General features: G+C 37.3%; 1 protein-coding gene across 1 annotated transcript; it reads left to right on the top strand.

Annotated features, from left to right (window-relative positions):
* Positions 1-6,693: 6,693 nt before the first annotated feature.
* Positions 6,694-14,250, top strand: LOC131997280 (uncharacterized protein K02A2.6-like). Its single transcript, XM_059367961.1, has 2 exons — positions 6,694-7,434; positions 11,227-14,250. Exons 1-2 carry the CDS (start codon positions 6,694-6,696, stop codon positions 14,248-14,250), a joined length of 3,765 nt encoding a protein of 1,254 aa, XP_059223944.1.
* The last annotated feature ends 1,296 nt before the right edge of the window (positions 14,251-15,546 follow it).

The following is a 15,546-nucleotide window of genomic DNA, read 5'->3' as shown; positions in this document are numbered from 1 at the left end:
CTAAACCAGACATGAGCCAATTTAGGGGAGATGTATTGAAAACAATTAAAGATTTTGTAAGCAGCACGGAATTCCTAACATAGTTTTTTTTTCAAGGTTACTTTAATTTTGTATTTTTGTTTGAGCGAACAATAAGCCGATTACTGGCTTAGGTGTATGGCATGGGGCGAATTAATATCTGCACCCTGTTTTCAACCTAACTTAAGGTTTGCCATTTTATGATGTAAAAATATACAAGCTAACAATGAGTTGAAATTATTAAAATCTGCCACCGAAATTCGGAGTTGGTGGCCTCATTGTTTTCATCATCTTCTGCGATGAGGCTTATTTCTCGCTGAATGGGTCCGTCAATAAGCAAAATATGCGTTATTGGTCAGGCAGCAATCCACACATATTCCATGAGTCATTATTACATACAAAACAAGTAAAAAGGCGTTAAGGTCGGCCGTGCCGAACTTTGGATACCCACCACCTCGGGTATATATGTAAACCACCTTTCGTCAAAATCCGGTGCAAAATTCATACCTTATGCCCCATAGCAGCTATATCAACATATGTTCCGATTTGGACCAAATGCTAATATCTAAAAGTCATTGTTCAATTGTATATAACAATATATTGGTCTTTTTAGTATTCGGTTGCCTAAAAAGTAATTGCGGATTTTTTAAAAGAAAGTAAATGCATTTTTAATAAAACATAGAATGAACTTTAATCAAATATATTATTGTCATTTTGTTCGATAACCTTTTGCCATCTTCCTGGCAAATATAGTATTCCACGCTCATAGAACTTCTGGCCTATATCTGCAAAAAACTGAACCAAGTGCGATTTTATAGCCTCATCGTTGCCGAAAGTTTTACCATTTAAGAGTTCTGCAAAGATCGAAATAAATGGTAGTCTGATGGTGCAAGGTCAGGGCTATATGGTGGATGCATCAAAAGTTCCCAGCCAAGCTCACTCAATTTTTGGCGAGTGACCAAAGATGTGTGCGGTCTAGCGTTGTCCTGGTGGAATATGACACCTTTACGATTGACCAATTCTGGTCGCTTCTCCTTGATGGCAGTATTCAATTTGTCCAATTGTTGACAGTAAACATCCGAATTAATCGTTTGGATCCTTGAAAGCAGCTCAAAATATACCACACCCTTCCAATCCCACCAAACAGACAGCATAAACTTCTTTTGGTGGATATCAGCCTTTGAAGTGGTTTGAGCTGGTTTACCATGCTTGGACCATGATCGTTTTCGACTAACGTTGTTGTAAACAATCCATTTTTCATCTCCAGTTATGATTCGTTTTAAAAACGGATCGAATTCATTGCGTTTAAGGTGCATATCACAAGCGTTGATTCGGTTTGTTAAATGAATTTCTTTCAATACAAGTGGTACCCATATTAAAATTGACGCCAAACAAACAAATGTAAACAAAATTTCACGCACTTTTTTTCTAAAGCAAGCTAAAAGTAACAGCTGATAACTGACAGAAGAATGCAATTACAGAGTCACAAGCCGTTGAAAAAATTTGTCAGCGCCGACTATATTACTACTATATTACCGACAATTACTTTTTGGGCAACCCAATAGTTATATCTAAAAATAAATCGATCTGAACTATATACGTATCTGAACAATATGGTATCCAAATCTGGACCGATCTGAGTGAAATTGAAGAAGGATGTCGAAGGGCCTAACATAACTCACTGTCCCATGTTGCGGCGATATCGGACAATAAATGCGCTTTTTATGGCCCAAAAACCTAAAACCGAGAGATCGGTCTATATGGCAGCTATATCCAAATATGGACCGATCTGTGCGATAATTCAGAAGCAAAATTGACGAAGGATGTCCAAGGGCCTAACACAACTCACTGTCCCAAATTTCAGCAAAATCGGATAATAAATGTGGTTTTTATTGGCCTAAGACGCTAAATCGGCGGATCGGTCTATATGGGGGCTATATCAAGTTATAGTCCGATGTAGCCAATCTTTGAACTTAAACTGCTTATGGGCAAAAACTAATCTGTGCAAAGTTTCAGCTCAATATCTCAAATTTTAAAGACTGTAGCGTGATTTCAACAGACAGACGGAGAAACGGTCAGGCGGACAGACGGACGGACATGGCTAGACAGCTTGTAACGGACAACATTCATTAGTATGTGAGAAGATTGCCTCTGTTCCTTAATGGAATGTTCATGGGCAAATTTGCATTTCCGTCTCTGACAAATCTCGATGTTTTAGGATTGAAAAGTGTCCGAGAAACATTCTTTTCCGGGTCATGATATCGATCTGACGTTGTCCACGGGCAACGATGCACCCATGAACATTCCATTAAGCAACAGGGGCAAACTTCTCAAATATCAATGAGTGCTGTCCGATTCTAATTTAAGCCCATCTCTAACAAGTTTCGTCGTTATGCGGCACGCCGTTTGGACTCGGCATAAGAAAATGAGCTCCTTATCCTTGAGCTTAACTATAATCGGGCTGAACTCATTGATATGAAATTAGTAGTAGCATACGAGAAAGCATGCCGTCGGTCTACAGGTAGTAGTCTGGACTGGTTATGGCAATGTAGCGTCGAATGGGACACAAGGAGAAGCAGAATTAAGCAGGGCTTGTGATGATTGAGAGGAGTTGACGACGCCACTTGTCAATTGTGTCAATGCAATAAAACTGAGGGGAAAAGGCACAGAACTATAAGTGCACATCTCTTTTCGTGTCTGATCCAGGTACATGGTCCTCTCATTATTGTGGAATACAGAACTAGCTAACTGGAGACAAAGGCCCCTTCGCCTGTTATAAATCTCTTGATTCACATGCCAAATATGATCCAAACTATGATTAAAACTGAAAACATAAATGCTCACCTGGACAGACGGACGTAGACAGCTAAGAACTTAAGAATGATCAAAATATATACAGTAGCGTTCAGAAATTAGTATGTGTTTCAATATCCGACCTTGTTTCGGTTATTAAAAGTCAACCATTGATCAAAATCTTTTTATGTATTCTTACCCTCCACCATGGGATGGGGGTATATTTTTTCGTCATTCCGAAATATTCGAAATATTCATCTGAGGTTAGGTCAGTTGGAGTTCTAAATGAGCCATGTCGGTCCATGTTGTGGTATTGCAACATTATAAACAGATCTTGACTACTTGAGCCTCTAGACCGCGCAATTATTATTCGATTTAGCTGACATTTTGTACGAGGTGTTTTGTCATGATTTCCAACAACTGTTCTAAGTATAGTTCAAATAAACTGATATAACTGTCAAATAAACCGATCTCGGATCTTGACTTCTTAAGCTTCTAGAGAGCGCAAGTATTATTCGATGTGGAAATTCTGAAATTGTGCACAATGACTTCTACTGTAGTCTCCAACATTCAAAACCAACTATGGTCCGAATCGGCCCATAACCTGACATAGCGTCAATTGCATAGCAGTTCTAATCCATTATCCTCTGTGTGCCTATGTAGAAATACAGGGCAGCTGCGACCGATGCCTCCATCGAGGGAGGCGAAATCGGACAATAATTGCACACTTTATAGGTCCAAGGAATTAAATCGGGAGACTGGTCTATATGACAGTTATATCTTAATATAGACCGATCTGGACCATATTTAACACGAATGTCAAAGAGCCTAACACACCAAACTGCAAATTTTGGCCATGAACTGAGTGCTGTCCGATTCAAACTTTAAGCTCAATGATAAGTGGCCATTTTTTTATAGACGAGTCCGAACGGCGTGCCGCAGTGCGACACTTCTTTGGGGAGAAGTTTTAACATGGTATAGTACGTCACAAATGTCGCCAGCTTTAGGAGGGGCTAACCTTCGCTGAAATTTTTTTCTGATGTTCTCACCAGGATTCGAACCCAGGCGTTCAGCGTTATGGACATGCTAAACTCTGCGCTATGGTGGCCTCCTAACCCAGCCCAGAGTGTCAAATTTTAGCGAAATCGAGTAAAAAACGTGCTTGAATGGTCCCAAGAACTTAAAACGGGAGATCGGTACATATGGTAGCTATATTCAAATAAAGTCGGGTCTTGACCGGACGCGGTATGAATGTCGAAGGGCCTAACAGAACCCATCATTTCAGTGAAAACGGTTAAAATATTCACCTTTTAAGTGTGGCAGCTACATCCAAATGTGGACAGAACTGGGCCGTATTAAACAAGGATGTCGAGGAGGCTAACACAACTTGCTATACCAAATTTCAGCGAAATCGGACTATGAATGCGCCTATTGTGGGCCCAAGACCTTAAATAGAGAAACCGGTCCATATGGCAGCTGTATCCAAATCTTGACCGATCTGGGCCGTAATGAACAAGGAAGTCGAGAGGCCTAGGCAGCTATACCGAAATATAGACCGCATTCTGAGGAGCCTAACGAAACCCATTGTGCCTTTCTCCAGCCAAATCGGTTAATAGATTCACCTTTTATGAACCTAAATCCTTTAATCCGAAGATCGGTACATATGGCAGCTATATCCAAATCTGGACCGATCAGGTCAGTATTAAACAGGGATGTCGCTGTACCAAATTTCAGCTAAATGGGGTCTCTAATAGGTGCAGTGTCCATTAGGGACACAATACCTAAAATCGAGAGATCGGTCTAAATGGCAGCTATATCTAAATATGGACTGATCTAAGCCAAATTAAACGAGAATGTCGAGGGGCGTAACATAACTAATTATTCCAAAGTTCAGCGAAATCGGACAACTTTTATAAGTCCAAGACCTTAAATCGATAGATCGGTCGATATGACAGCTGTATCCACATCTTGACCGATCTGGGCCGCAATAAACAAGGAAGTCGAGAGGCCTAACATAGCTCACTGTTTCACATTTCAGCGAGATCGGATAAAAAATGTAGGCATGATAGGCGAAAGACCTTTACTCGGCATATCGGTATATATGGGAGCTGTATCAAGATATGGTCTGATAAAGCCCATCTTCGAATTTAAACTGCCAATAGACAAAAACAGAATCTGTGCAAAGTTTCAGCTCAAATCTCTATTTTTAAAGACTGTAGCGTCATTTCAACAGACGATCAAGAAAATATATACTTAAAAGACGCTCGAAAAGGGATATTTCGAGGTGTTTTAAATGGAATGACAAAATGAATATACCCCCATCCTTCGGTGCTGGGTATAAAAATATCGCATGTACTCACTTCTCCACGTATACTCGTAGCATAATTTTAGAAAATCTTTTGCTTAATCTTTTAGCCACGCTGTGGTGTATAAATCACAGCACAACTGTGGTACGGGGTTTTATAACTTTGTGTTTTTTGTGTATTACAGACAGAAGCAAGAAAGACAGACCCATTGATATAGACTTATCAATAGATCGGAAAAGAATCAATTTCTGATTCGATTTAACTGTGTTCGTCTGTCCATGTTAATTTGTGTACAAAATACAGGTCGCAATTTTCATTTGATCGTATTCAAATTTAGCAAAAACATATTTTTAGCATTGTGAAAAATTATTGAATCTGAAAAATCGGTTCAAAATTGGATGTAGCTCCCATATACATATGTTCGTGCTTGGACTAATATTGCAATAATGTGGTCACTTGTTTACCGATTCTATCGAAATTTAGCAGGAAGGATTTTCTCTTGACACTGGACATAACTGGTGAGTTTCATAGAAATCGGTCCAGATTTAGATATATTTATATATATATATATATATAAATATACATATATATACATATATACATATATATATACATATATATATATATATATATATATATATATATATATATATATATATATATATATATATATATATATATATATATATATATATAAATATATATATATATTTATATATATATATATATATATATATATATATATATATATATATATATATATATATATATATGTGTATATATATATATATGTATATACATATATATACATATATATATATATATATATATACATATATATATATATATATATATATATATATATATATATATATATATATATATATATATATATATATATATATATATATATATATATATATATATATATATATATATATATATATATATATATTTATATATATATATATATATATAAATATGTCTAAATCTGGACCGATTTCTATGAAACTCACCAGTTATGTCCAGTGTCAAGAGAAAATCCTTCCTGCTAAATTTCGATAGAATCGGTAAACAAGTGACCACATTGTTGCAATATTAGTCCAAGCACGAACACGAAATTTGAACACATTTCGAACCGAACATTGATTTTGGTAATAAAATTCAATGATTTGCAAGCGTTGCTCGTTAGTAAGTCTATTCATGATGAAATGTCAAAGCATACTGAGCATCTTTCTCTTTGACACCATGTCTGAAATCCCACGTGATCTGTCAAATACTAATGCATGAAAATCCTAACCTCAAAAAAATCACCCTTTATATATATATATATATATATATATATATTGTTGGATATTAATCCCAGAATTAATAAATCCATGCTCAGTTGTACAAAACCATATGGCAACATAGTACGTATAAATATAATATTTCATATTGGCAATGCTATAATAAATTTAGTACTTAAGAATCATCTTGTATATGTCTAAGGTAATAAACCAGTTGTGTTACAACCATTGAATTGAGTACTTCGCATCTTTTATTTAATTGGGTCACATCGCGATACATAACATAAATGGCGACGAGTTCACTCACAGTGCTACAAGCTTCAGGTGTTCCTGAATTCAACGACAACATCAACTGGCAAGTGTGGAAAGAACAGTTAGAAATTCATTTTGGTGAAATAAAATGCGAAGATGACAGCGGAAAAAAGACAACATTGTTGAAGTCCATTGGTTCCCAAACGTACTCAGTTTTACGCAGCATATGTGACCCTGATTTGCCGGTTAGTAAGACATTTGACGAATTGTGCAAAATTTTAGACGACCATTTTACTCCACCAACGATTATTTTTCGGGAGAGAAAATCATTTCACTCAGCTGCTAAAAAAGATGAAGAAACCATTAGTCAATGGTACGCAAGAGTAAAGAAGTTGGCACTGCAATGCAAATTTGGATCACATCTAGATGCAATGGTTTTAGATCAGTTTGTGATTGGTCTACCAACAAAGCTGTTTGAAAAATTATGTGAAGAGGATGAGACGATTACAATTGAACATGCTCTTAGAAAGGCGCTCATAATGGAATCGAAACTGGCTAGTGATTCTTCATGTGACAATAATATCAATTTTGTAAAACACAGAAGCAACAACAAGAAGAACAGACCTAACGGTAATAACAAGTTTGGTTACAAAAATGATTATGGAGAAGGGCGCAGAATGAGCAAACACAGCGGTGGCGGCAGAGACGGATTTGGCAACGGTGGCAGAGAGAATGCTAGCAGCAGAGACAGCAATATCAGTGATGGCAAAAAGAGAGTGCCTTGTTCACATTGTGGTTGGAAGAACCATTCTTCTAGTAGCTGCAAATTTAAAGAGAGTAGATGTTTCGCATGCAAACAGATTGGACATTTGGCGTCTGTATGCAGAAATAAGAGAAGTGTCAACTGCATTGAAAATAATAATTTAAGTTATGTTGATGATGTAGATAATAACATTTTTGATGTTTCTATTATACCCTCCACCATAAAATGGGGGGTATACTAATTTCGTCATTCTGATTGTAACTACTCGAAATATTCGTCTGAGACCCCATAAAGTATACATATTCTTGATCGTCGTGAAATTTTATGTCGATCTAGCCATGTCCGTCCGTCTGTCCGTCCGTCCGTCCGTCCGTCCGTCCGTCTGTCTGTCGAAAGCACGCTAACTTTCGAAGGAGTTAAGCTAGCCGCTTGAAATTTTGCACAAATACTTCTTATTAGTGTAGGTCGGTTGGTATTGTAAATGGGCCATATCGGTCCATGTTTTGATATAGCTGCCATATAAACCGATCTTGGGTCTTGACTTCTTGAGCCTCTAGAGTGCGCAATTCTTATCCGATTGGGATGAAATTTTGCACAACGTGTTTTGTTATGATACCCAACAACTGCGCCAAGTATGGTTCACATCGGTCTATAACCTGATATAGCTGCCATATAAACCGATCTTGGGTCTTGAGTTCTTGAGCCTCTAGAGTGCGCAATTCTTATCCGATTGGAATGTAATTTTGCACAACGTGTTTTGTTATTATATCCAACAACTGTGCCAAATATGGTTCAAATCGGTTCATAACCTGATATAGCTGCCATATAAACCGGTCAGGGGTCTTGACTTCTTGAGCCTCTAGAGTGCGCAATTCTTATCCGATTGGAATGAAATTTTGCACGACGTGTTTTGTTACGATATCCAACAACTGTGCCAAGTATGGTTCAAATCGGTCCATAATCTTATATAGCTGTCATATAAACCGATCTTGGGTCTTGACTTCTTGAGCCTCTAGAGTGCGCAATTCTTATCCGATTGGAATGAATTTTGGCACGTAGTATTTTGTTATGATATCCAACAACTGTGCCAAATATGGTTCAAATCGGTTCATAACTGATATAGCTGTCATATAAACAGATCTGGGGACTTGACGTCTTGAGCTTCTAGAGTGCTCAATTTCTATCCGATTTGGCTGAAATTTCGCAAGACGTTTTTTATTGTTACTTTCAACAACTATGTCAAATAAAGTACAAGTCGGTTCATAACCTGATATAGCTGCCATATAAACCGATCTGGGATCTTGACTTCTTGAGCCTCTAGAGGTCGCAATTATTATCCGATTTGCCTGAAATTTTGTACGATGGATTCTCTCATGACCATTAACATACGTCCCATATAAATCGATCTCTCAATTGTACTTCGTGAGCCCCAATGGACGCAATTCTAATACGAATTGGCTGAAATTTTACACAGGTCTCCAACATATAATTTAATTGTGGTCCAAACCGGACCTTTATTTGAGCTCCATATTGCAATGGTCAATAAAATATTGCTGTTTGTGAGATATTTTGGGTAAGGGGTAGACCGCCAGAAAATTGGTCCCAAAAGTGGGTAGCAATCCTTGCTCTACCCTCCAATACTTTTCATTTAAGCTCCACATTGACATGGTCGGTAAATATGCTCAATTTAGGGGTGTTTTGGGGATTAAGGTGGTCCCCCAAACACTAAGCCCTGAAAATATATCAGCAACGTGCTCTATTCTCATATATCTATATATCATTTATTTGAACCCCATATTGCCATTGGCCTCAAAATTGGATATTAAATTCGTTTTCTAATCTCATTTAAATTCCTTATTGCAAAACTCAGCAAATATGTCCGATTTGGGGAATTGGCCCTAAAAACTATAAATATTTAGTTTCACTCTTTTTATACCCACCACCATAAGATGGGGGGTATACTAATTTCGTCATTCTGTTTGTAACTACTCGAAATATTCGTCTGAGACCCCATAAAGTATATATATTCTTGATCGTCATGAAATTGTATGTCGATCTAGCTATGTCCGTCCGTCCGTCAGTCCGTCCGTCCGTCCGTCCGTCTGTCTGTCGAAAGCACGCTAACTTCCGAAGGAGTGGAGCTAGCCGCTTGAAATTTTGCACAAACACTTCTTATGAGTGTAGGTCGGTTGGTATTGTAAATGGGCCATATCGGTCCATGTTTTGATATAGCTGCCATATAAACCGATCTTGGGTCTTGACTTCTTGAGCCTCTAGAGTGCGCAATTCTTATCCGATTGGAATGAAATTTTGCACGACGTGTTTTGCTATGATATCCAACAACTGTGCCGAGTGTAGTTGAAATCGGTCCATAACCTGATATAGCTGTCATATAAACCGATCTTGGGTCTTGACTTCTTGAGCCTCTAGAGTGCGCAATTCTTCTCCGATTGGGATGAAATTTTGCACGACGTGTTTTGTTATGACATCCAACAACTGTGCCAAGTATGGTTCAAATCGGTCCATAACCTGATATAGCTGCCATATAAACCGATCTTGGGTCTTGACTTCTTGAGCCTCTAGAAGGCGCAATTCTTATCCGATTGGAATGAAATTTAGCATGACGTGTTTTGTTACGATATCCAACAACTGTGCCAAGTATGGTTCAAATCGGTCCATAACCTTATATAGCTGTCATATAAACCGATCTTGGGTCTTGACTTCTTGAGCCTCTAGAAGGCGCAATTCTTATCCGATTGGAATGAAATTTAGCATGACGTGTTTTGTTACGATATCCAACAACTGTGCCAAGTATGGTTCAAATCGATCTATAACCTTATATAGCTGTTATATAAACCGATCTTGGGTCTTGACTTCTTGAGCCTCTAGAAGGCGCAATTCTTATCCGATTGGAATGAAATTTAGCATGACGTGTTTTGTTATGACATCCAACAACTGTGCCAAGTATGGTTCAAATCGATCTATAACCTTATATAGCTGTCATATAAACCGATCTTGGGTCTTGACTTCTTGAGCCTCTAGAAGGCGCAATTCTTATCCGATTGGAATGAAATTTAGCATGACGTGTTTTGTTATGATATCCAACAACTGTGCCAAATATGGTTTAAATCGGTTCATAACCTGATATAGCTGTCATATAAACAGATCTGGGGACTTGACTTCTTGAGCTTCTAGAGGGCGCAATTCCTATCCGATTTGGCTGAAATTTCGCAAGACGTTATTTATTGTTACTTTCAACAACTATGGCAAATAAAGTACAAGTCGGTTCATAACCTGATATAGCTGCCATATAAACCGATCTGGATCTTGACTTCTTGAGCCTCTAGAGGTCGCAATTATTATCCGATTTGCCTGAAATTTTGTACGACGGATTCTCTCATGACCATCAACATACGTGTTTATTATGATCTGAATCGGACCATAGCCCGATACAGCTCCCATATAAATCGATCTCTCTATTTTACTTTTTGAGCTCACAAAGAGCGCAATTCTTATTCGAATTGGCTGACATTTTACACAGGTCTCCAACATATAATTGAATTGTGGTCCAAACAGGACCATATCTTGATGTCGCTCTAATAGCAGAGCAAATCTTTTCTTATATCCTGTTTTGCCTAAGAAGAGATGCCGGGAAGAGAACTCGACAAATGCGATCCATGGTGGAGGGTATATAAGATTCGGCCCGGCCGAACTTAGCACGCTTTTACTTGTTTTTAATTTAGATTCCATAGTTAACACTGAGGTATATTCATTGCTTGTTGTTGTTGATGGTGTTATGTTGCAGGCTGCGTGTGACACTGGCGCTCCATGCGTTTTAATTCCACATTCGTTTTATCGACAGAATTACGGTAACAGGCCTTTAGAAAAATGTTCAATTCCCTATGTTAATTATAGTGGAGACAAAATTCCAATTATTGGTGAGTACGTGGCTGAAATTCAATATAAAAGTATAACCAAAAGAATAAAAGTTGTGGTGACAGCAACTAATAGCCCTCCCCTTCTGGGTCGCTCATTTTTAAGAGCTTTTGAATTTGATTTGGTTCCTAAGAATATGATAAAACACGAAGTGTGTGCTATTCAAAACAATAATTTGAGTTTAATGATCGATCAGATTAAGAATGAGTTTAGTCAAGTTTTTAGTGATGGCCTTGGCACCTATAAGGGAGAGCCAATCTCATTAGACTTAGCTGAAAATGCTAAACCTATATTTTTTAAACCGAGACCAATTCCTTTTGCGTGGAAGTCTAGGGTTGAAGAGAAGCTTCATGCCATGGTGAAAGATGGAATTTTGGAGCAGGTAAATAATTCGGCATGGGGCACAGCCCTTGTTCCTGTTTTAAAGCCAAATGGTGACTTCCGTATTTGCGGGGATTACAAAGTAACCCTTAATAAATTTTTGTCTGATTTCAAATACCCTTTGCAGCGCATAGATGAGATTTTCACCGCATTACAAGGTGGTAGTATGTATACGAAGTTGGATTTGTCCAACGCATATAATCAGCTCGTTTTGGATGAGGAGTCCCAAATGCTTTGTGCTGTTAGTACACATATAGGTGTATTCAAAGTGATGAGATTGCCATTCGGGGTTAAGGTAGCTTCGGCTATATTCCAGAAAACAATCGATAATTTGTTAGGGGGCATACCCAATGTTGTTGTGTACCAAGATGACATTACTGTTACTGGAAAGGATTTTTCGTCTCATATGCATAACCTTAAGTCGGTTTTAAGAAAACTTTCAGAATCGGGTTTGCGAGTTAATTACTCTAAATGTAAATTTTTTCAACAAGAGATTAATTACCTAGGTTTTTGCATAAGCAGTTCTGGTTTGAGAAGGAATACTGATCGCGTCAGTAGCATTATTAATGCACCTGTGCCTAATGACATATCTGAGCTTCGAGCTTTTATTGGGCTATCTAATTATTATTCACGTTTTGTTCAGGACTATTCTGAAAAGATGGAACCGCTTTATAGTCTACTTCGAAAAGACACTAGATTTGTATGGAGTGATGACTGTCAAAGGGCCTACGATCTTATGAAAAGAGAAATAACTTCGGATTCGGTTTTGACACATTTCAACCCTTCATTTGAAATAATTTTGACAACGGATGCGTCATCTAATGCAGTGTCTGGTATTCTATCACACATAATTGACATTTCTCTTAGGCCCATAGCATTTGTTTCTATGTCATTATCGAAGTCTGAGAAGGGCTATAGTACATTGGAAAAAGAGGCATTGGGAATAATATTTTCTGTTTGCAAGTTAAGGCAGTATTTGTTAGGCAACAAGTTTACTCTTAGAACAGACCATAGACCTCTAACCACGATTTTCGGAGAGAATAAGAGTTTGCCAATGATGGCATCTGCTCGTATACAGAGATGGGCGGTTATTCTCTCGGCTTTTAATTACTCTATTGAATATGTGAAGGGTACACAGAATGAAGCAGATGGTTTGTCCCGTATACCTCAGTTTTCAGGCACTAGTGAGACGAATGGGTGTAATTTCATAAATTTAATTGAGACCTGGAACGAAATGGAATTGAATTTCAAAGACATTGCTCGCGAGACAGGAAGAGACCCGATTTTGTCTATGGTAAGAGAGGCTGTACTAAATGGAACCTTAAATAATTTAGATGAGAATGAATATACCCATTATAGGAGTAAATTGAATGAGCTTCATGTTGAGTATGAATGTGTTTTATGGGGACACAGAGTTGTTATTCCCAACAAAGTTCAGTCTCATGTACTAAATCTTTTACATAGATCTCATCTTGGCATTGTAAAGACCAAAGGTTTGGCACGGTCCTACGTATGGTGGCCGGGTATAGATAAAGAGATAGAAAGGCTTCTAGGGTCTTGCAAATTTTGCCAAGAGTCGTTATCCTCACCTGAGCGTAGTTTACTTATACCATGGCAACCGACGGATCATGTCTGGAGCCGCATACATCTAGATTATGCGGGACCTATTAATGGATATTATATACTAATAATTATTGATTCTTATTCAAAATTCGTTGAAGTTTTTCCAACGAAAAGTATAACAAGCCATTTTACAGAAACGAAAATAAGGGAATTGTTTTGTCGATATGGTCTCGTTGATATTGTTGTGACAGACAATGGTCGACAATTTACATGTGAGACATTTAGAGAGTTTTTGAAAGTTAATGGAGTTAGGCATGTATTGACGCCACCAGGTCATCCCGCGACCAACGGCCAGGCCGAAATTACGGTTAAGACGATAAAGAAATCTTTAATTGCTACTCTGAAGAGCAATCCAAGACTCGAATTTGAGACGGTATTAAATAGATGTCTAATAGACTACCGAAATTCGAAACATTCGACGACAGGCGAATCACCTGCCAAACTTTTCTTCGGTCGATCATTAAGAACAAGACTTAGCTTACTTAAGCCACCAACAACTAAAGAAATAATTCTGGCGAATCAGCAGAAAACAGTACTCAATGATAAAGGTACTCGAGATAAACATTTCTCTAAAGGGCAAAGCGTAATTATTCGGGACTACAGAGATCCCAATAAACCTACTTGGGCCCCAGCTAAAATAAAATCTCAAATAGGTCCTCGATCTTACTCATGTATATTTACTCATAACGATAGAGAAATAAAACGCCACCTTGATCAAATCAGAGGTCTACCTTCAAATGAAAATACGGAATCGCATAATTATAACAGCAGCGACGAAAATATTAAAAACCATGAACATCTAACAACAGCAACAACACAAGCAACGAATAGAGATTTAAGACCTCGTAAAGAGGGAAAGGTGGTAAAACCATATAATCAACAAAAATAATGCTAAACATGAATTTGAATATTTAATTAAATATTTCTATTATTTTAAATTACATTGAAGTCATAATATTTCTTAATTTTAAGTAACATTATCTTCTTATGTAATTAGTATTTGTTATCAGTTTTAGGGGGAGCGTGTTGGATATTAATCCCAGAATTAATAAATCCATGCTCAGTTGTACAAAACCATATGGCAACATAGTACGTATAAATATAATATTTCATATTGGCAATGCTATAATAAATTTAGTACTTAAGAATCATCTTGTATATGTCTAAGGTAATAAACCAGTTGTGTTACAACCATTGAATTGAGTACTTCGCATCTTTTATTTAATTGGGTCACATCGCGATACATAACATATATATATATATATATATATATATATATATATATATATATATATATATATATATATATATATACATATATATATGTATATATATATATCGCCCGATTTTCACCCCTAGAGCCACAGCAAGCGCATTTATTGACCAATCTTCCTAAAATGTTTACAACGTTTTTCTCGAAAACTACTACAATATCTAAGAAGTTTGCTCCAAATCGGTTCAGATTTAGATATACCTCCCGTATATATTTTCGCCCGATTTTGAGAAATATTTTCATAAAGTGCTCCTTTATTAACCCATACTCTCGAAATTTGGCAGAAAGCATTTTCTTATGACTCTTTATATTACAAATGAATTTCATAGATATCGCTTCCGATTTAGATATAACTGCAAAATATGAATATCGCCCGATTTTCACTTCTAGAACCACTGCAAACGCATTTATTGATCATTCTTGCCATGATGTTGAACAACGCTTTCGACGCCTACCACTTTATCTAAGAATTTTGATCGGAATCGGAGCAGATTTAGATGTAACTCCCATATACATGCTCTCCATATTTTGCGCAATTTACGGTTGACACAGATTGTTTAATAACCCATCTAAAACTTCCGCCGAGGTCCATCAAAATTGGTTCAGAATTAGAAAGAGCTCCCACTTCGTACTTATCGGGTAGGTGTGGGGTATTATACAGTCGGCACAGCCCGACTTTTGCCATCACCGGTATTCTTCAATAAGGCAACCAGCCAATTCTCAGTTCTTATGAGCTAAGGCAAAAATTCGCAAAATGCGAAACACTTTGCTCATAATTCCGAAGAAAGTCGGTTACAACTCATTTAGAAAACATTTTGCTTTTCATGCAGCTCTACACTTGCAGAAAATATATGTACGAGTATACATTTTAAGTGACTGCCAGTGTAACCATTATGATACATTTATTTCTAA

Source organism: Stomoxys calcitrans, chromosome 1 (genome assembly GCF_963082655.1).
Source record: "Stomoxys calcitrans chromosome 1, idStoCalc2.1, whole genome shotgun sequence".
Taxonomy (NCBI): domain Eukaryota; kingdom Metazoa; phylum Arthropoda; class Insecta; order Diptera; family Muscidae; genus Stomoxys; species Stomoxys calcitrans.
This window is presented reverse-complemented; position numbering and strand designations above follow the sequence as displayed.

Coding starts and splice junctions, on each gene's coding strand:
- LOC131997280 (XM_059367961.1), top strand. CDS start 6,694: ATGGCGACGAGTTCACTCACAGTGCTACAAGCTTCAGGTGTTCCTGAA. Junction 7,435..11,226: donor TCAGTGATGGCAAAAAGAGA/GTGCCTTGTTCA, acceptor GTTATGTTGCAG/GCTGCGTGTGACACTGGCGC.